General features: G+C 41.0%; 1 protein-coding gene across 1 annotated transcript in view; it reads right to left on the bottom strand.

Annotated features, from left to right (window-relative positions):
• Nucleotides 1–22,983, bottom strand: part of MAST4 (microtubule associated serine/threonine kinase family member 4) — a 538,813-nt gene that overhangs the window by 233,785 nt on the left and 282,045 nt on the right. The window contains 1 exon segment of the mRNA XM_041765742.1: nucleotides 13,984–14,019. Coding sequence (XP_041621676.1) covers nucleotides 13,984–14,019 — 36 coding nt within the window.

The following is a 22,983-nucleotide window of genomic DNA, read 5'->3' as shown; positions in this document are numbered from 1 at the left end:
TCAATGGCAGATGATTAGCGGTTGGTTCTTGGGGTGTCGTAAGTTCTAAGTGGGTTTGTGACTGCCTGGTATTCAGGGCCCCTAACTTCTGTGTTGTTCAAAGGTCAACCACACATTAGTTTGGGAACCTGAAATCAATCAGCAGTCTGTCACACGCTGCCAACCTGCTACTGTGTACTCCACAAGGAACAAGTACGAGGCAAAGCACTTTACCACAAGTAGCTCAGAGTTTAGTTAGAAAATATCCCTATGAGGGGAAAAAAATATTAGTCTCACCTTCTGGCAGCCAAAGAGGCTTTTGAGAATCACATGAAAACTATAGAAAGAAAACACACACATGTTCCTACGCAATGTCAGGGATTCCAAAAGGTTGTCAGGTTTCCAGGATGAAAACACTTAAATATTAGAAAATAAGTATAGTTTAGAGGAGGTGAATTATTTTTTTTTAATTAATAAGGGACTTGCAACCAGGAAAGAGAAGAGTAGGGCCTCCAAAATTGAAATCAGCTCAATCAGTAAAGGAAGCAGGAACAACTGAGGTCTGGTTGGGAAAATTTTGCTTAAATAAAGGTACACACAATTCGAGATCTCATGACCTCATTTTCAAAGGGTCAAATTAAAAAAACACTTCTTCATTACTGACATATTTTTATTTATCAGAGATTTTTCTACATAAGAGGCGCATGGAAGTACAAGGCAGGCAGAGACAGTTATCAGAAATAGGAGTACTCAGTTTACTCCAGTGCGAGATATGGACACAATTTATGGATGGTTCTTCGTGGTAACAGACGATACTAAACTTGAAATAAGCAAAAGTCACATTAGGCTTTACAAAACCAAAGAATCTCTGGCTTCCTGGTATCTACAAGTTTCAAAATATGACTCCTGTTTAGATGAAAATGAAAGGATATATCCATCCAATTAGACATACTAATGAAGAGTTAGGTTTACAGGTTGTAAAAGCACCACTAGGTAATATTTCAAAAACCCCAACAGAGCATTTTGTTGGAATTTATTTTAGCCAAGTGCAGACTGTGAATCAATGAAAGGATTTAATTGCTAAATTTCATGGTGTGTCATAGAGAAAAATATCAAATTTCATTCTACCAAAGATTAATAGAAAAATCATAATAAAAACTGCAAATTATTTACATAGCTTAAGTAGATATCAGAGATGGCAGACATGCTCTGAGGAACAGAAGTAATCATCGACCCATGACCCATACACAGCTAATTACCAACCAATATGGAGCAACCTTCATCGTCTATTCAGTTTATAATGTAGCCCTGACATCAAGGTTTTGTCATTTCTGGTCTTAATAAGAACTAGTCATGCAGGGAATTTAATTCAAAGGGCAAGTACAATTTTAACACATGTTTACTTCATCTCCCTTTTTTCCCTTCCATTTTTTCCTTTTTATTTTCAGAAGAAAGCAAATCATGTTAATTCCTGAAATACATAACCTACAAGGGTGGCCTGGAGTTCTCTCGTCACCTCCACTTCTGAAATCAAACTATCCAGCTATAAGAAAATAATAAAACCAAAGTCTTCTATGGAAAGGGTACCTTAAGAATTTGCTGTGTGAATGAGCAAACTACAGGTTGAACTGAAGTAAGACATTCATTTCTAGGCCTGGATCCCTCTTTCCAAGCCCAAGAATTCCTAATGAAAAGGCTAAGTTCATCGAAAACTGACAAGGTTTTGCCATTTTTTTCCTAGGAAAGGTGGAAGAGATCTTTTCCTGATCAACACTGCTTAGCTATTCATCTCCAGAAACCTCTCCAATAATCCAAACTGAATTTTGACAAACTTAACTATCAAACAGCCCTCTTGGTTAAGATTTTATGTAGAGCAATTCAGAAGGGACAGTTAATGGAAGGCAGTCCATATTTCATATTTCTTACCAGCCAGGTGATCTTTTGAAGACAGCATCCATATCATCACCACCGCTGAAAAAAGAACGCTGGATACCAACCTATTTTTATAGCATTTCCATACTTTCCCGAAGATAACATGGCTTTATGGTTCCTTACATGCACAGTTGGCCCTTGAACAACACAGATTTAAAGTGTATGATTCTGCTTATATGTGGATTTTTAAAAAATATAAAAACAGTACCATACTGTCAAATGTATTTTCTCTACCTTATGATTTTCCTATTAACAGCTTCTTTTCCGTACCTCACTTTACTGTAGTAATACAGTATATAATACATATACCACATATGTGTTAGTCCATTGTTTATATTATGGATAAGGCTTCTCATCAACAGTAGGCTGTTACTAAGTCAAGTTTTGGGGGAGTCAAAATTTATACTTGTATTTGTGACTGCATAGGAAGTCAGCACCCCTAGATACCCTGCATTGTTTAAGGGTCAATTGTACTTTAAAAACTGGTGAGAGGGCAGCCTGGGTGGCTCAGCAGTTTAGCACTGCCTTCGGCCCGGAGTATGATCCTAAAGACCCGGGATCGAGTTCCACGTCGGGCTCCCTGCATGGAGCCTGCTTCTCCCTCTGCCTGTGTCTCTCGTGAATAAGTAAATAAAATCTTAAAACAAACAAAACAAAACAAAACAAAGCAAAACAAAACAAAACAAAACAAAATAAAACAGGTGAGATGTGCCTGGGTGGCTCAGTCAATTAGGTGTCCCACTCTTGATCTTGCCTCAGGTCATGATCTCAGGGTCGTGCAGTCAAGCTCCACATGGGGTTCCATGCTCAGCAGAGAGTCTGCTTAAAATTCTTTGTCTCCCTCTCCCCCTCCCCTTAGCTTGCAAGCATAAGCATGATTGCTCTCTCTAATAAATAAATAAATCTTAAAAAAAAAAAGTGGTGATATATCATCAGGTGTCAATATTCCCACACTGGTTGGAATTTCAGTGGGAAACTGAGTCCTGCATTTGAGAAACTGAATGCTGCCCTCTTTTAAATAGTATCTTTATACATCCCTTCCTGGCAGCAACGTTGCCTTCACTATAGTCTATTTTGGCGACAGAGGCCAGGGATAGATAGTATGGATACATAAAATACAGTTTCTGAAGTTTCTAGATTGCTGCAGATCAACAACTAGAAATTAACAAATGAAAACCAACAGAATGTCATACCCAAACTTTTTTTTATGTTCAACTGCTAACCATTGTAACTTCATCAGGAACAGGTTACGAAAACCGTGTGAGTCAGTTAGTTAGGCTCCGTTTACCAACCTTTCTACTCCCCACTCTTCCAATCACTCAATCAGTCAACCAAGGAAAGAATACATTTACCCCAAACCAGGGCAGAAATTCCTCCCCTATCATAAGGAAGCAGGACTCTGGTAAGTACAAGCAAGGTAGATACACCAGTGATAAAGTCAACAGCTTGAGGGGAAAATAGGGTAATAAGGAGATGAGGTTAGGAGAGAATTTTTAGACACTCTGGTAAATGTATGAAACTTCTTAAAAATAAGGGAAAACGTGCTCAGTGAGAAAATATGTGGCTTAAGCAAAGCAGGGAATCCAGTGTTGGTGTGGCAGCTACCAAATCGTCTGACTCAAGTGACTTCTGCCTCTCAGTTCAACCCTCAATGGTAGGTAGTCTATCCTCATGGTCACCTCAGGGACCAGTATGGGTGCAGGAGCTCTAGCCAACATGAATGCATGCCACACTGCAAGGACAAAGCAAAAGAAAAATGATTCCCACAAACTATCTATCTCTTGAACAGCTTTAATTTGGATCTCATTGGCCAAAATGTAATGCCGTGTGTGACTCTAGCTGTGATATAAGAAGGCTGAGCACATTACCACCGTGACAAAAATCAGAGTTTTATCAGGAAACCAAAATGGAATCATGGATATGGCATCCACAGCTGGATGTCCCTGCCAGTTCTAACTCTGGGCATGAGCCATGTCTCAAAGGAATCCTCGAAGCACGTGAAGGCCCAGATACCACTGCCAAAGATGGTAGTCTCTGAGTAGGGAAGAGCACATTTGCTCTGAGTGTCCCTTTGCATCTTCCCCCAAGCACCCTGACCGAGGCGGGGGGGCGGGTGTTGAGAGCCGCCAGGGCCTCTAGTCCCAGCTCATCTCAACAACATACAAGGCAGCGCTTCCAAAGGTCTATCTTTAAAGTTAATACAACAAATCACAATTCTCAGAGAAACAATGTTATAAATAGTGGCAGGTCTCTGGGCTTATTCGCAAGGATCACTTCACAGGTAATGCAGCAGGAGGAGGATTCATGTGCCATCATCTCAAGGGGAATTGACTGGACTTCGATAGATTACTCTAATGAGGTGTATGGAAGAGCCGGGATAAAAAGAAAAAGAAAGAGCAAAGATCAACTCATATTTCTTGCTGGCTTGGCTCTCTGACAAGTGCCCTTTCATTGCCCCCTCCCGAACAAGAAGCTGGTCTCACTCCTGCATTTTTCCATATGGGGAATATCAGGAAGAAGGAAGGGAACATTGCACAGGTTACAACAAGCTCAAGCAGGATAATATCTACTAGTGGATGGAATCTATATTCCACATTTGAGCAGGGGGAAGGAGAGTGGAGGGACTTTTTGAAGTGAACTGTGTCCCTCAAAAGATGCTTAGTCCTAACCCTCAGTACCTGTGAATGTGACCTCATCTGGAAATAGCATCTCTGCAGATGAGCATTAGGGTGGGCCCTAACCCAGTCCCTTCGTCCCCATGAAAGGGGAAGACTTGGACACAGAGTCATGCACACAGAGGAAATGCCAGGTCAGGATGAAGGCAGAGATCAAGGTGATGCATCTACAAGCCAGGGACTGCCAGAGTGCCAGCAAACCACTGGGATCTGGGAGAAAGACCTGGAACAGATTCTCCTTCATAGACTTCAGAAGGAACCAACCCTGTGGAACCCTTCATTTCAGACTTCTAGCCTCTGAAACTGTGAGACAAGACGTTTTTATTGTTTAAGCCACCAAGTTTGTTTGTGGCACCTTTGTTGTGGCAGCCCTAGCACATTAATCCATGGGGTGACTGGATCACATTCACCCACCTCCATGAGTCTGGCTCAAAGCTCCCTTTCTCTCAAGTGTCCACACCTCAAGCTACTTCTCAAGGCCCACCATTTCCCATCACTGGTATAATTAAGGCCCCAGCCATGCATGTTTCAAGGCGTCGTTCAGGAACATTCGCCAAGCCAGAGTGAGGATGAGGGGAAGCCACAGTACCGTCCACCCTAGGAAGGATCATGACCATGTGACCAAGACCATGAGAAGTCAGACACAGCTCAGCTGGATATCTATGTTTCGAAGTCTGCATGTGATAGCACTATACCCATAGGTGGCTGCCAAAGGCTTGTGCACAAATAGACATATCTGAGTCAAAGAAAAATAATAGTAAATGACTATGCATAAGAGGCATTGTAATCACTCACTTCTCATGCCTCAACAGGTTCAAATGTGGAAATGTATTCTCTTGGTCAGTATCTCTTAAATGTGTTTCTCTGCTTCTATGATCTCCCCCCTCTTCTCTCTCTCTCCTTCTCCCTCTCTCCTAGTCTTTTTGCTGCAGGATGAAGTTAGAAGACACTGGAAATGGCAGAGGCTGAAAAAACTGGTAAAGAAAGCTGAACTTTTTAATAAATAGAAGTGAACTGGAGGAAGTCTCACTTCTATGTACATCCACTCTCCATCTTTCACTGTTTTTAATAAAAAATGTAAGAAGGGAAAAGCATAACGACCACCTACCTGTCTATCAACAACTATTCAACCTGATACATCAAAAATAAGCACTGTTGAAAGCCCTGCTCCCACTTCATGATCTTGGTTTCCCACTTTCCCCCAAGAGGTAAGGACCACCATGAATTTGGTCTTCATTATTCTCAAACATGCCTTTACACTGTTTCTACCAAAACAACCCACCTAAAATGATGGAGCTCTTTGGCCACAGACCCATTGGTTACCCTTTTTCTCCTAACTCTATCTCTTCCCTTTCTCTCTCTCATCTATCAGAAGAATAATTATCAGATAAATGTATTCAAAAGCATGGGAGTAATAACTACAAAAGCCTACTTTATTTCTATCAACTAGTATCTATTTTATTTACCTATGTTACTTGTTCCCTCCACCTGTAAATCTGCGACACAGGAAAATCAAGCTAGAACAATGGGGAATACACTCTGAATAGTTATCTATTTCTGGCATTCGATTCAGATTGGTAAAAGGAAATGTACATCACCTATGCTTAAAATTCTCCAGGCGTCCCTTGCACTTCTTTATGTATAGGACTAGAAAAACATCAATTGGCAACTAAATCCATCACTTTTACTTGTTTTCATAAAAGACTTAAGTGCAAAAAATGAAATAACATTGCAGAAGGCACAAATACATTAAGTTGACAAGCCAAAGTCTACCATCATATTTGGAGCATATTGCATTCTTTTTTTAAAAAAAATTACCTGTTTGAGAGAGACTGGGTGGTGGGAGTGCACAAGCATGAGTGAGGGAAGGGGCAGAGGGATAAGCAGACTTCCCACTTAACACAGAGCCTGACACGGGCCTAGATCCCTATGGTCAAGACCTCAGGTGAAGTCAGACACCTAACCAACTGAGCCACCCAGGCACCCCGAAGAGCTCATGACATTTTTATTAGAAGTTGGAACAACTTAATGTAGGAATTCAGTAATTTCCTCAGTCAACTAACTAGTGGGTTAGTCAATGAGAGTGGGAAGCAGTAGGGGAAATATGGGAATTAGAAACACACGCAAGAGTATTATACAAGTATTTGTGGAACAACTGTTACATGCCAGGCAGGGTTCTAGGCACAGAAGATATATCAGGGACCCCAAACTCCTAGCTCTGGGGAGCCTGCATTCCAGCAGGAAAGGGTGTACCAAGGAACACTAACAATACATCCTGAGCATCTCGGGGGAAACACTCCCTGACGGACCAATCACTCCACAAACTACAACTTGGCTAAGAATGGCTGCAGTGCCGGTTTTGGGTGGAAATCTTAAAAAGCCCCAAGTGTGAGAGCAACACCAAAGAAGCCTGTTCTATCCCCTAAATGAATTTATCATGTCTTTATTGACTACCAGAACCTATTAAAATGTGTTGTGAGGAGTGATTTTCTGCACATAAAAAAGCTTCCTTGAACCTAAATAAAGATTGTCAACAGCTGTAGAAAAAAAAAAAAAGTTGACATTCTGAGTTTTCTAAAATTGCTGATAATAAGGAGATGCCTCAGTGCCCTAAACAAGTATACATGACCGTTAGAAACAGTCCAGCAGTCCACTCTCCTAGCTGTTTCTGTTCCAAGGCACAGCCAAAGTGGATAAGCCGAGTACTCAGCTCACATAGGACTGGTCAGTTCCAGAAAGTACTTCCCAGCTGGAAAGAAAATGCACACCAAAAAAATCAATCATAATCAAATAATGAGGAGTTTAAAAACAGCCTGGAAAGAAATACACAAAGATGCTTTCAGGGACTATCTTTACATGGTGAGATTATGGATGAACACCTTTTATTCTTTATACTTCTCTATTTTTCTAAAATGGAAATAATGAGGAAAAATGAGAAATGCTTTATGATCTGAGAATTTTCACAGTAAAATAAAATGCTACTCCACTTCTTAAATGCTGGGAGACTCTAACAATGTAGATACCTAAAGGAAAAATTATTTAATGCATCAAGAGACACCAGTGAAAGCCACATTCTTTGCTTTTTAAACTATCTTTTCTTTAAGTGGTAAGATAAGGGGTAATTTCGAATGCATTTTCCTCCAGGCTGTATTCTCTAGTTTTACAACGGTCACCTAATGCGACTGATACAAGTCTTAAATTATGTTCTACAAAGAACAACTGGCTGTAACTTATTAAGATACTATAAATTATACATTACTCAAAAAAAGTTGACAATAGGAAAACACACGTATCAGTTTATGTCACCAAAACAATACTTGGAAACGCCTCCAGGTTTGAACTATTTCCCACTCTACAAAGAACCGGTGTTTAGAGAGATTTAAACACACAAACCCTTCATAAATTAGCTATTTCAGTGGAACACTGGTCCCCAATCTGCCACCATCACTGCTCCATCAGGACGTTAGTGGCAAGTCTGATGAGTCGGTGACAGGAGGCGGCAGCAGGGAGAAAATGGGACGGGGAGGTCTGGTGTTCAAGCCTTTATCATATAACATGCATCGCAGGATGGAAGTGTTTCCTGATGATGGATAAACAACTGAGCTCAGGGCCAGCTACCTCTTTTACGACAGGGTTTTAAAGCTTGTCTCCCAGCTTGCTTCGCTCTGAACCCCATTTCCAATGATTGGATGGTGGCCTAGGAGGCCAGAGAACAATCTGCAACATCTCTGAATGCCTCTACCTCCAAGGCCAGATTCCATCAGTCTTCCACCAAACAACCTGAAATATATGACCGGGCTCTTAGGTTAAGGTCAGGGCTAAGGCTTTACAAACACGAGCAGAAGGATTTCTATGTGGGCAACAACAACAACAACAAAAGCTAGAGCTCCGGCAGCCTCAACCGAGTCACTCAGAAGCAGGGTGGCAGGCACCCCCAGGCATGAGGCAAAGGAGCCCTTCAGGGGGATGCAGATTTAGGCTAAAGTACTAACAAGCCCAAAATGCGAGGATGACCTGAAGTATGTGCCCTGCAACCTTGCCAAGTACCTAGGACCCTCAAAGCCCTGGCCCATCCCGTTTCTTTTTGGAGGCAGGCCTCCCAATGGCTGGCTAGAGACATTTTTTTCCAGCCTTCATTTTTAAGGCTCCTGCTGCCAACACCTGTCTCAATTGTCATTGGCTGACCCCTAAAGATGGGAGTGAGATTCCCCAATATTAACGTATCCCGAGAGAACAATTCTTCCTGCCAGGCTCACATTGGGTACGAAAGCCTTCAACTACCTGGCATTTCTTTTAATCAGTTATACTGCTTTGGGGCTCATTTTACAAAGCCATCTGGCTTTGCAAACATCAATGCAAGGGCTATGAAAAACCCCATTTTTTTACTGTGGCCCTGCAATGGGGAGCAATCTACTTCAAAGTATGTTAAGCTGCAAGGGTTCTGGTGTAGAAATAGCTTGCCAAGATGCTTCATTGTTCAGACATCCAAGGAGCCTGGCCCTCTAGAAGATAAAAGGATTCTTCTGAAAGCATCGTGTAAAGGAAAATATTTGGTCAGTCACAGGGTCCCTACAAATGTGATCTTATGCTCCATGGCTGGGTGTCTAAGAAGATGAAAATGAAGGGGCCTTACAGATCTGGCGGGGACCCGGTCAGATAAATTAAAGGTTTGGGGACATGTGCTATCCTAAATTGAAGAATGCTGAGGTGCCCTCCTTCCTGGAAATATTCTACTCATTCTTACAACACATTTCATACCTCAGGATGGCATTAAGGAAAAATGCTTTGATTTTTTTTTCCTACTACTGAATACAATTGCAATTATATATATATTTTTTTTCAACTGCAATTATATTTAAAATATCTTTACATTCTATTGCTCTGAGAGTTTCACTTTTGAAGCTTTCTATTCATCCATTTCAATAGCCCTACTCTCCTTTCTAGAGACTGCAAGCTGGCCTTTGAAAAATCCCATAGTAGGAGAAGGTACCAATGGTGGTGGTTCTTTTTTTTCCCCCCTGTGCAAATAGCTATTTCATTCACTAGAATTTGAATAGTGACAGAAATGACAACAGAAAACTCAAGGAGACTGACATTTTGACATTTCGATGTACAAAAATATTGCGAGGATTAATGACTAGGGGTCAAATTTAACGTGTCATTAAAAAAAAAAAAAAAACGCCCTTTGACATAACCTAGAAGTTAAAGGCAGGTGGCAGTGCACATCTCTGGCTCACATGAGGTTTCCCCAAGGAAGCAGCTATTCCTCTTCAAGGCACAGAGAGGAAGGGTCTTGACTACTGACCCAGTGGCTTGACCCAAATAAATGGAGCAGCCTCAGTGGCCCGACAGCCGGACATCAGAAACGGCACATGTTCATGCCACAATCACAGCCGATTTATAATTGCTGCAATCAGTCCAGGGACAGGGTGAGATCTCACTCCTAGAGACAGGAATCTTCTCTGATGATACTATACCTTACTGCCAACAGACCTGATTAAAATCAAAGCGATATGGAAGTCTCACACTTACACCGGATCTGTTGCATCAATATTTTCTTCCACCTGCCATGTGTAGAAGCTTTAACATATTCTAGCAGCAGATGAAAGCAAAATAAAGATGAAAGCCTGGTAATACTCTACTTTGAGGCAATTTAGGACCAGGCCACACACACGAAGGTGATATTCAGTGAGGGTTAACATCTTTGCAAGGATAAGAGAATGGCATTAAATTATGACAAAGTGAAGTTACGTTTTACCTTGATCATTTGGAAGCGACCTTTACAAATCTTAAACTGAAAATCTGCATAAAAATATTTACCTTGATTCAGCTGTAATTGCTAGCTGAAGATTTTTTTTTCATTATTTAAAAGTACAGTATCATGTAAAGTTGTTTTGTTTCAGTTTGATCTAGATTCTGAATGCTATTAGTTAACGTGGGTTCTGGTTTACCTCCTATCTCAGGACGGCCAGGAACGACAGACAGCCCCTAGCCTCCAGGAAAATCGCTTTGAACCCAATACCTGCAATGTTTGGGAGGTATGCCATTATTTTTTGGTCAGCACAGGCATATCATCACCTGCTTTGTATCTTTACGTAAAGTGCAGAGATTCAACATCACCCTAGCTGACTCATTTAAATCAACACAGATGATGATTTCCATCCAATGTCACAGATCTTGAACATGTGGTTGGTACAGTGTAGGAACTGCAGTTTTTCTGGCTTCAAGAACAGAAAAACTGTTTATCACCTATCGTCACTCCAACCCCTGACCACAGATGGCTGTTTATGTTTGTTGTTTATGTTGTTCACTTATGATGGCTGTTGATGCTCGTTTGACAAGAACGGAGAGGTTCTCTATCCGATTTTAGACAAATTTTCCAGCGTCTCTAGGATTAGGCAGCCCTGGAGCAAACTGAAGTCCTAAATATTTGACTTACTTTTTTAAGGATTCTTTTATTATTAACCTTATCATACCCTTATTTACTATTTTTTTTTACTGTTATTTTCCGTTTCTGCAATAGCCTACAAATGTCGAAGAACAATTTCATTTCAAAATTGACAATGGAGAATTCACATACATGATTGCACTAAAATATCATTAGAGTATATTTGAAAGTTTATGTTTATCAACTGCCAATGCTGGTCTTGATTAAAACCTGAGTACAGGAAACAGAATCTGAGTTGATCGAAATACAGCTTATTTGAGAACACCAGGACCACGATACACCTTTTATTCAGCAACAGTTGATATCATGTGTTACCTATGACAGAACATGATCTGATGCTCTTGGCTTTTGGGAGGCTCGACTTGTTCAATGGCTTCTAAGTACTCTGTCACTTAAACTTCCACTATGGGGCTGCAGAGAATGTTCCTTCCATTTCATTCATCGGACGTTAACAGCTCAACCTCCGCACACTGTTGAAAGCATCCTTGATCTTGAGCACAAAACAGAAACAAACCAACAAAGCCATTCTGAAACCAACAAAATTTTCCCTACCCTGATCATGGCATCTAGTTATGTTCCTGAAAGAGTCTCGCTGACCTTTACGGAAAGTAATAGTAGAGGCCAGAATCGGGGTACATGGAGTCTCTGTAGGATGGTACTGGATCTATGGGCTGGATGGAAGCCGGGGAGCTAACCGCTCATTACCTTCTTGAGAACAGAAGAGAAAATTCTACTTGGCTATGATTTAATGAAGATTCAAAGTTCACACAGACGGTTTAAATTTAACTCTAACTAAACTAAGTCCTTTTTTTGGTCTCGGTGTGAATAATTTAAATGAATTCCCTCTCTCTTTTCTAAATTACCATCTTTAATATTCATACACATGCCGAAATTTGCCATACCAATTCATTTATTTGAATAATAACACCATTAAAAGTACAAGGAATCTCATTTTTAAAAAAACCTAATTGTATTTTCTCCCAAGTATTTCATTAATAATAATCATAATGTATTAATTATTTTATCATTTCATTTTTGGTTAACAAAACTAAAGGCTTTTTCCTAGTTCACCAAGTAAACATGGGTGGAACCTACATGGGGATGTCCTTTTGCTTTCAGAAGCAAAATACAGACCTTGTGTGTATTTGTATATGTATTAATCTGTAAGACAACATTAGTATCATTCTTAATCACATCCAGTTTTAGTGTTTAGCTATAATCTTACAAATCCCACTCAAAAAACACAAAATTCGTATTTTAATATTATAAGCAAAGTTTCCAAAAAGCAACTGAGAATATCAGTGAACATAATTATCGTATTAACATAAAGTTAAGAATCATGAAAACCATGTAAAATATTAGATAAATTTTACCCAAAATTTTAGGTATGACAATTTCTTTTGTCAAGATTAAGTTTTAGAAGAATGGAATCAGGGATCCCTGGGTGGCGCAGCGGTTTGGCGCCTGCCTTTGGCCCAGGGCACGATCCTGGAGACCCGGGACCCATGCACTCCCGGTGCATGGAGCCTGCTTCTCCCTCCGCCTGTGTCTCTGCCTCTCTCTCTCTCTCTGTGACTATCATAAATAAATAAAAAATAAAAAATAAAAAAAACAAGAAGAATGGAATCATAAGAGATCACAAAATACATGGTTTTGCACATCTACAGTTCTTCGTTTACATTATTTATATACCCATCAACCAATCCAAATATGAGTGCACTTTATAGTTTAGCACATAAACAGAAATACAGAGTATTATAAGGTCATAGTCACTGAGAGCATTAATCACTGTAGCTTTAATGCAATAATCGAATTTTTGGATAGATTTCAACATATCACACCCGTAATCCCCATTTCTCCATTTTGTGGTAACTGTACAATTATCACAGAGAGAAAGTAAAATCATATATAAAGAATCAAAAGTCACAGAAATAAGGCCTCAGTTTATCAATAAATATTTTCCAATTAGTAACATCAAATAAAGAGATCCCCAACCTGAGAATTACTAATTTTTAAATTCTATTTATCACATAGTTCTATTACCTTTTATATTCAAAACATTTAAGATAACACTCCCCAACTTTAAGGTTTAAATTTATCTTAACCAGAATATGGAAAAAAAATGGCTAAAAACAATGTAAAGTATGAGAAAGACCAGTGAAGGACAACTTACCAGACATTACCACTCACTAGCCATTGCATTCAAAAGAGAATGGTGTTGGCACAGAAATAGATAGGGATCAGAATAGAGAGTCCAGAAATAGATCCAAATATATATGGCATCTTTATAATGTGACAAGAGTAACATATCAATCCCATGACAGAGGTTCTTATAATACCTAGAAACTAATAAAGACAGAATCCTACCTCATATCATGTACAAAACTTAAAATTGCAGTAAGATTTGAAGGTTTTAAAAACTGGGGAGAAAATATAAGAGAATATTTATATGACCTTGAGATGGATGCGCCACCCTGAGCGAAACAGATTATCTCAGAAGCAATAAAGAAAAAGACAGACACATTTGATTAAACAATAATTAACAATTTTCATGTGGCAAAAGACATCACACACAGAGCAAAGAACAGTAAAGATACATTTGTATACATATAACCAAGAATTAACATTTCTAAAACACAGTAACTCCAAGACGATATAAAAGAAAAACACTACCAAGCAGGAAAATGGGGGGTGGACGTGAATATGCAGTGAAGAAGAGAGAAGTTCATGTGAATAATAAACATATGAAAATATTCTCAACATCAACAGTGGTGACAAAAATGTAAATTAATGGTCAGTGGTAATTAGATTGGTAAGAATTAAAAGGAGCAATGACATCTAATGCTGATGGGAATGTAGGAAATGGGCACTCTCACGTGCAAATAGCATTTGCTATTCCTTTGAGGAAAATAATTTAGCTTTATCTGTTAAAATTAAAAATACACATACCGTTTGACCAAGCAATTCCACTTCTGGGAATCTATCCTATAGAAGAAAAAAAAAAAGGACCAGTACGTAAGGACACAGGTACAAAGATGTTTACTGCAGCATTGTTTGTTGTGTGACTGGGGGGGGTGGGGGGGTGGGGGGTGGGCCTGGAAATAGCATGAATGCCCCACAATGGGAGCCATAGTTAAATGAAATGTGATCTTATCTATAATATGTAATTATCTCAAGGAACAGGATAAGTTTGTAGGTGCTAATGTGGAGGTCACAAAAGCAAATGGGTAAGGTGAGAAAAGCAAATTGAAGAGCGAGTGCTATAATCCCACCCTCAAAATGGCAGCCAGGGCAGCAAGAGAATGGGATGTGTGAGCGCACGCGTACATACGTGGAGGCAGGTGTGGGATACAGGCCAAACTGCCAGCGCCTACCCACGGCTCTAAGTGGGAACAGGGGTGAGAAGGGTAAGGGTTATCTACTCTCTCTCCCTGTATTTCTGTGCTGTTTCACTAGTTGCTGGGGGCACCACATTAATCTTTTAATTTTCACAAATATATTCAAGAAACAATTATTAGCTCTCATTAGTGGGAGCAGGGCAGTCTTTCCAGACATTTGTCCTCAGGGAAACCGTAGCAAACAAACAAATATTCCTTTCTCTGCTTATGCCAGTCACCACAGTACTCATGTTTATCTGCTTGCCCAGTAACTATTCCAACTCTCTCCCACGTGCCTATTAGCCATGTGGCTTGGGTGCGCTGGACTCCCAGGGACTCCAACATGGGCTAAGCTGCTTCTGTCGACGAGAAACACAATTTGGAGCCACTTCTACAATTTCAATTTCCTAGTCATCACATCAAAAAAAAAATTTTTTTTTTTAACGAAACACTTGGAGGTATTTTCCATCACATATCTGCATGCTACTCAGTATGTCCCCAAATACTACTGTTTCGACATACACTTAACATACAAATTATTAATTAGCTATTCCACATTCTTCTGTTCTTTATATCTCAATTTAGACTAGCTGTATTTCCAAAGCTCAACAGCCACATGTGGCTAGTACCTACCATTCTGGATAGCATCAGGCCAAGCCTGTTTTACTGTTACCATATTCAAGGGGACACATAATAAAAAAATGGCCCACTCAAAGAATATCACATAATGGCAAAAGAAGAATAATCTTCTCATGATGAGAATGAGTAAGAAAAAAGTAACCCTGGGATCCCTGGGTAGCTCAGCGGTTTAGCGCCTGCCTTTGGCGCAGGGCGCAATCCTGGAGTCCCGGGATCGAGTCCCACATTGGGCTCCTGGCATGGAGCCTTGCTTCTCCCTCCTCCTGTGTCCTGCCTCTCTCTCTCTCTGTGTCTCTCATAAATAAATAAATAAATAAATAAATAAATAAATAAATAAATAAATCTTTAAAAAATGAAAAAAGAAAAAAGTAACCCTGAAAACTGCTGGTAACCACGTGTGAGCTCTGGAGGAGAGCTGAAGTGGGATGAAGGAGGAACTGGGTCCTTTGTCAACACTGAGCCTTGGATCAACCCCTGCCAGAGGCCTGGACTATTAAGCTATGGGATCTGGTAAAGTTCCTCTATTTTTTCAGCCACTTTGAGTTAGGTTGTCTATGACTTGTAATCAAAGTATCCTAATTGATACCCATCTATGGCCAAGGCCACGTCTAAACAAATAAATTCTTCTTAAGCAAATGAAGTCAGATGCTCAATATTTCTTCCATTTATTCAGCGTGAAGCCATGCTTTTGTTAGATTAGTTTTATTTGGTGACATTTTTAGACAGCTTCTGGAAATATGCTTGGATTTCCACAGACTAATTCTTGATCATCCTGGGTAACTGTCCATGGTCACTACATGAGAGTAGCTCTCTTCAAGATGATACAGATATGAGCTGCCAGGGAAACCTATTGGTTCTACTTCTCATTCTACCCTCTTCTCTAGTCCTCCCTCTCTGCTCCCTCTCTAGACCGGGGTTCCCCAATTTGAGCACTATTGACATTTGAGGAGCTAAGACTTTGTTGCGGGCAGTGTTCCTGAACATGGTAAAATGTTTAGCACCATCCCACTGGATGACAAAAGAAATCACATGCTCCCAGAAGGTGTGACAATCAAAAATGTCACTAGACATTGTTAAATGTCCTCTTGATGGACAAAATCACCCATGGTTGAGAACCACTGTTCTAGATCAACCACCAGTTCAAATGCACAAGTAACCTTAACTGTTCCATTAGACTGAGTCATTGCAGAAAACATTAAAGTATGACGCTAGCCTTCTGTTCCCTGCATCACAAGCCTTCCATGAACACATGAGGTTCTAGAATCTCATCTGTTCACATCTTCCTTCTCCTCTCCTGACTACCCTGAGCTCTCCATTGCACTCTTCTCTCCAGAAGAAATGTGCCTACTTCCCTCTCACTTCAACTTGAAATCATTACCTCAGCTGCTTCCAGAACAAACCACCCAACCATTTCCCTTGGGCTTCTCTGAGGGGATTTTTCTGACAAAGTATCTGCCCACTTATGGTCATTCATTTCTCAACTCAGGCTCCCCCAGATGGGCCACCCAGCTCCTCCATCAGCCCATCTGGGGTGGGGGGGCAACCTCATCCCTGTCTCTCCATGCTATGACAGCTCATGCTTCATCCTCCCTAACCTGTAACTAAGACTAGGATCGCATTGTAACAACCACTGGAAAGCCCTTCACAGCTTCTCAAACTGATCTATGAAATTAATTCAATTCTAGTAAAAATTTCAACAGGTTTTTATTTTTCTAGAAACTAACAAACTGATTCCAAAATTAAAGAACCTAGAATAGCCAAGACAATTTTGGAAAAAAAACCAAGATGGAGAAGAAACACTACCTAATATCTAAATTTATTATAAAGCCACAATAATCAAAATAGTGTGGTATTTATATAAAGTCAAATAGGCCAATGAGACAGAACACAGCCCATAAACAGACACACACAAATAAAGACAAATGATTTTCAGCAAAGGTATATAAAAAAAAAATTAAGCAGAGAAAGGATATTTGTTCAACAAATGTTACCAGAACAATTAGATACCTACATGCAAGAACATGAACTTCAATCCACACTTCACCCATATACAAAATGAACTCAAAATGGATCATAAACTTAATGTAAAATCCAAAACTGTAAACATTCCGGAAAAACAACAGGAGAAAAGCCTTGTGATCTGCATCAGGCAAAGATGGCTAAGCATGTTCTTTGAAGGACAAACTGATAACACAGACTTCATCAAAATTAAAAACAATTTGCTCTGCTATCAATGCTGTAAAACAGACTGAACACACAAGCCATAAGTTGGGAGGAAATTGGTCAATCGTATATAGCAGTGTTATCTATAACAGCCAAAAACTATAAGCAACCCAAACACCCATCAACAAATGGATGGATAGTCAAACCATGGCTCATCCAACTGTACCCATTCAACAGGGTACCGCTTAGCAATAAAAAGTAATGAACTACTGACATATGATACAACATAGCTGAATCCCACAATAATTAAGCCGAGTGAAAGAAACCAGGCCAAAAAAATAAAGTACAAACCACTTATTTAAAATTTTAGAGAATGCAAACTAATCTTTAGGGATGGAAAATATTAGTAATTGCCTGATTCAACATGTGGGCGTGAAAGGAGTAACAACAGGTCAGTCAGAGGAAACTTCTGGGCGAGATCGCTGTCTCATTCCCTCGATGTGGGTGGTACACATACATATGACAAAGCTTCTAAAACTGTGTACTTTAAGTGTAGTTTATCCTATGCCAATTGTTCTTCCAAAAAGCTGGGTTTTTTTCCTCCCCTTTTAATGTCATGGTCGTGGGGGCACTGTTAGCTGTTGGGGAAAACATTAAAAGCTAGACCATGTAGGGTTATACTGCTCTTGGCACAGCTGAAACTGGTTCATGCTACACAGAATTTCATGAGAAGCAGCTTTTTTTGGACTGTTTTATGCACTTGTTTCATACTGTTTTAAATTCTGCGGTGGAGTAATACAAATAAAAATCACAATTTCTGGGTACTTAACATAATTCAGCCTAAGTGATGTTAAATAGAGGACTACATAAAGGTGTGTGCTGGACAGGGAGAGATTTGATAGAGCCTCAGTAATTGTTACTGCCTTTACTGTAATTCCCCTTAACTATCTCCCCCAGACAACCACCCCCGTGACTGTTCCACCTGTGGTTTCAAAGATAAGTCTGACCAACATCTTTCAGAAAAAAAAAGGAGAATAAAACTAAGTGGCCTGAATTCTCAAAGACGATAATTAAGTAACAAGCTTTAACCAGATGTTTGATGACAGGGTTTTCCCCTGTAATTCCCCCTGTAATTCTATCAGAATCAACTGCATTTACATACAAATTGATAATACCTTGGAATCCTACCTTAAAAAAAAAAAAGCCACCATTGTTCCCCTAAAACATGTGAAGCCCATGCACCGATCTATTAATTTCTTTTCGGCATATGATGTCAGGTGCATTTTAAAAATATACTTCATTGCTTCCAAGTGCTTCTTTAATCCACAAGGACTGGGCTTAGCATTTCAACTAATTTATCCTAGACATAAAAAACCTTCTGCTTATTCTCCCAGATAATTGATTCTTGATTTGTTAAGATACTAAACACTACGCTTTATACCCTGAAATGCAAAACCCCTGGTGAATTCACTCATGTGCCCCATGCAGAGCAAATACCATTTAGTGCTTCAGCAGAGAGGCCAAGGGGAACACCCTCTTGCTTTGTCCTGCTGCCAGCACAGAGGGACGGTCCCCACTGTCCCAGCATTAAACATTATCATTTGTTACACAGCAGCTACAGGGGGATGTCATATGGTGCAACGTCTCAAAGCAAACACCCTCTTCGATTTTTGAAAAATATAAATAAACCCGAGAGATAAGCTCTGCCTCAAAGTTGATCTAAGGAAAAGCAAAGATGACCACCAACAATAGCATTAAAAGATGGTACTGAAAAAATCAGGTTTTCATAAAAGTTGGGCACCCAGTGCTAAGGTCCTTCCGATGTTAATCCCATTGATCTGGACGACACAATAAAAGTTAGAAATCACTTTTTCTATGCACAAAACATATGCCAAACTAATCCTTTCTAAAAGAAGAAGAACACTTTCACATAAACATTTACACAGTCTGCAAATAATTCTTGAAGGATTTTTATAGTTCTAGAATAAAGGCACTTGAAAATCTTTCCCTCAACATCATATGCATATTTGACTTTATTAGGATTACAATATTCATTTCTTTAAAAATAAAAATTCATCCTTTTTTGCTAGGTCTAATTGACATCACCTATTCATATATGAAAATAAAATTAATAGGACATACTTAGTGAAACTCTGCCCCCTCATTACAGAACTATATGCACAGGATTTCCTTATGGTGCCACGCAAAAATTACCTGGGTGGCGGACGAGGTGAAGCAGAGCCCAGGAGACCATGGGAAGAAATGTGTACAGTTGCTGGCATGTTCTATGGTCATATCTTATGTTCCAAAACCTGGGCATGGAGAAGCCCTCAAACTCACCTAAGGAAAGGGGGGACCTTATATAACAACACGTTAGGAGTCAATGCATGTGTATTCAGATGAAAGAAACCACCCACCAGGATTCTCAGAGGGTGAGACCCCTAGTGCAGCAAAACAAATATTTTATCCCCAGCTGTTTAGGTTGGGCAGTCAGCTGCCACAAAGAGTAAAAGGGCAGGGAGGTGAATTCTCAGGAGTCAGAACAGCTGAGGCAATAGCAAAGATTCTAGGGAGAAACACCAAGACACATGTGCAATCTTCCAGCTACCACCCACCCTCCAAGGTTCCCTTCGGAGGGCCTGACTCACTACCACACCACAGGGTACAGAGGACAACACAGAACTCGGCCACTTTGCTCCCGTCTCACTGGATAATGGACACACCAGTTACTGCAGCTGGGAGTCCCCCCACCACACCAGTGTGGTCATCCGTAGGCTCTTTATCAGTCTGAGTAAATTTAGACCAAATTTCCAGGGTACCTCATGGCAGTTCTGGAGTGTACTCCAAGATCTTCCCTTTGGTTGCAGTTTTAAGTGTCAATACCCAAGAAGAGGGGGGCTAAGCTTTCTAAAATGTTCAAAGAGGCCAGGATAAGCACAGTGAAGTCAAGCACGCTGGCGTCTACCGTTTATTTGATCCACACTGTGGCCGTCGATGCTAAAATTCATTCCTTTCAGAACCAATCACAGCCACATCCTTGCTGATTACGTCTTTCCAACTCGAGTACACTCTTAAAAAGGAAAGGTTGCTTTCCAACCCCTGGTGGGCAGGAGCCCTGAAAGCTGGGCACAGTTCACAGTGACTCAGAACTATCCTGAACACAAGCAAATTTCAAATCCTTTGTGTTGTTAGTGCTATACTTCTCAAATAGAGGTATGTTCCAACACATTTCTCTTCCGATTTCTCCCAGGTATGAAATTCTAACTAAAATTTTACTTATGGACATAAGTACTATCCCACTTCATTTCCCCCAACACCTGTCTATCCCAAAACACAATTTCAAGAAGTGACCTGTACACTCTGCTGAGAAAATGGACAGGTCCAAAGTGATAGATTATTCTAGAAGAGGGGCCGCCGAGCCCCCAACATTCCCTCACAGTCTAATGACATGGAGCCAGAACACGTGTGGGGTCTGTCCCTACAGCACGCCTAGAAACCCCATTACCAGGCTTGGCCATCATAGGATACAAGGGAAAAGATCTTCTAAGGACGTGGGGACTCATGCCCTCTTTAAAACCTCACCATTGACAAAAGCAGGGGGGTGGGGTGAACCCAGCTCTTCAGAAAATGCTCTTTAAAGCCTTTAAAGAGCTTTAAAGAAATTTTCTCAGCCTACTTTGCAAGTATTTGGTCCAACTTTATAGAACAAAACTAAGAGATGGGAGAGGGGGTGGTAGAGAGAGGGCTTAACTCCTGACGCTTACGCAGTACTTAGAGTAGGCCAGGTATGTAATAAACGCTTCACAAGTATGACCTGACTTCATTCTCAAGACACTCCCCATTTTACAAACAAGGAAACAAAGACGCCCAGAGGCCCACTAACTTTGTGAAGGTGGCAGCTCTGGTTAAATGGCAAAGACAGGATTGAAACCCCAGCAGTGGGGCTCCTCAGTCCACGCTCTGAAAGGTCTATTGACTAACAGACCCGAAAAGGTGGCTTTTAGTGAGAAAGCACAGGCAACCGTCAAGCAACCTCGGCAGGGGTGGGGGTGGGGGTGTCACCCTATAGAAGCCTCCCTGAAAAATTCCCCAAATTCCTGTTTGATTTGGTTTTGATAAGAAGTCATCCTAGTAAATCTGAAGTGGAGAACTGCCCCCTCCGGGCCTTAGGGGCATCCAGAAACCCACTCTGCCACCCTACACACCCTGAAGCTCTAACAACACTTCTCAAACTTAGGGTGCCATTGCAGGTTCACCTTGAGATCTGACTGAAGTTCCACCAGCCTCCACGCCAACACCCCCGCCCCTACCCACACAGATTCTAATCTGCGCTCCCAAGTGTGTTTGGAAATGTGGATGCATTTTGATAAACCTCCCGAGGGGACCTGACTCTCCTTGCTTTGGAGCAAAATTAAGGTCTTCCTACAATTTTCAAAAGTAAGAAGATCAGTCCTACACTGCTTCTATCTGGCAGGTGTCCTCCCTACCCAGTTCACAGGAGCTGAGGGCAGGCGTGATAAGGGGCGCTGCAAATACATGCCAAATACCAAACTGGCTCGTCGATGAATATATAAATGCGATTGACATTCTTTCACGGGCTGAAATCCTCTCTTTACTCTCAGGATGCATTACACCATTCTCTTTTGATATAAACATGCCACTTTAAATGCTAATTCAGATGCAACACTCAATTTTTAGTTCGTTTTGTTTCTGGGTTTCTAACATTCAAAATGACACCGGACTTCCATTTGGCTTTGACAAGAGATATTTTGAATTCCGGCTTCCATCCCTCTCTGGGTGTGGGAGGGGAGAAAGTACTAAAAAGGCAACTAAATTTATTTTAAAACTCATCCAAATACATGCGTGGTTTACATGGCCTTTGTTTTGCTTGAATTAAGCCCTTCCCTCTGTTTCAGGAACTGCTGCCTTCACCTTGCTGAAAAACTCACAAATCAAATTCAACTTGGTTGTAAAATGAAGGTGAGTCCCTCTCCTTGCAGGCTAGACTGAAACTGCTCATTTTACTCAAACTACTTCTCTCAACAGTTCATCGAGGCTGTATGTGCTGGCTGCAATACATCCAGTGGGAATAGAAGTCTTCTTTTAAAAAAAAAAAAAAAAAACACAGACATTTCTATATATATGCCGATTACATCAACCTAAGCCTAGTCAATCCCATAGAAGGCCACTTGAGAAATTCCAACCTAAGTCAGTACCTCCAGTTCAATATAGCTACAGTGAGACAAGCCATCATCCACAGCCAGCAGGCCCAGCTCCCTCCAGAAGTTTCCAACAACCATCAGGGTCTTCTGTTTCCGCAGCCCTGACCATCCCCTGACAACAGGGCCCTCCCTCCTGCCGCTTGCTCATCATGCATCCCTTTCCTGCCCCCGCCAACGGAGACAAAATTAGAAAGAAGCAAAGTCAGTCTGCCTCCCATTCATACATTTATTCACTTACACATGGGGCGAGAGAGCTCTTGACAGCTGCTGCCCTCTCTGGGAGCCCCACGTCCCAGGAGTCCAGCAGACGCATTCCAGGGATGAGCCGTCGGCGGCTGTGCTAAACGCAGCGCGGTGACACGCTGCCCAAAGCTGTGCACACGCAGGTCAGTGGGAGGCTGGAGAGAAAACAGCTCTGAGGTCCAGCTGAATGCATTTGAAGCCCTGGGAGGCCTGGCACGGTGGCACAAATACGTAAGAGGCCCGTCTTCTTTGTGGACAGGGAGGTGGGCCTCCTGGCCAACCAGGAGCGGCTGTCCACCAACAGA

This window comes from Vulpes lagopus, chromosome 8 (genome assembly GCF_018345385.1).
Source record: "Vulpes lagopus strain Blue_001 chromosome 8, ASM1834538v1, whole genome shotgun sequence".
Taxonomy (NCBI): Eukaryota; Metazoa; Chordata; class Mammalia; order Carnivora; family Canidae; genus Vulpes; species Vulpes lagopus.
The sequence above is the reverse complement of the archived record's forward strand: the minus strand, read 5'-3'. Positions and strand labels throughout refer to the sequence as shown.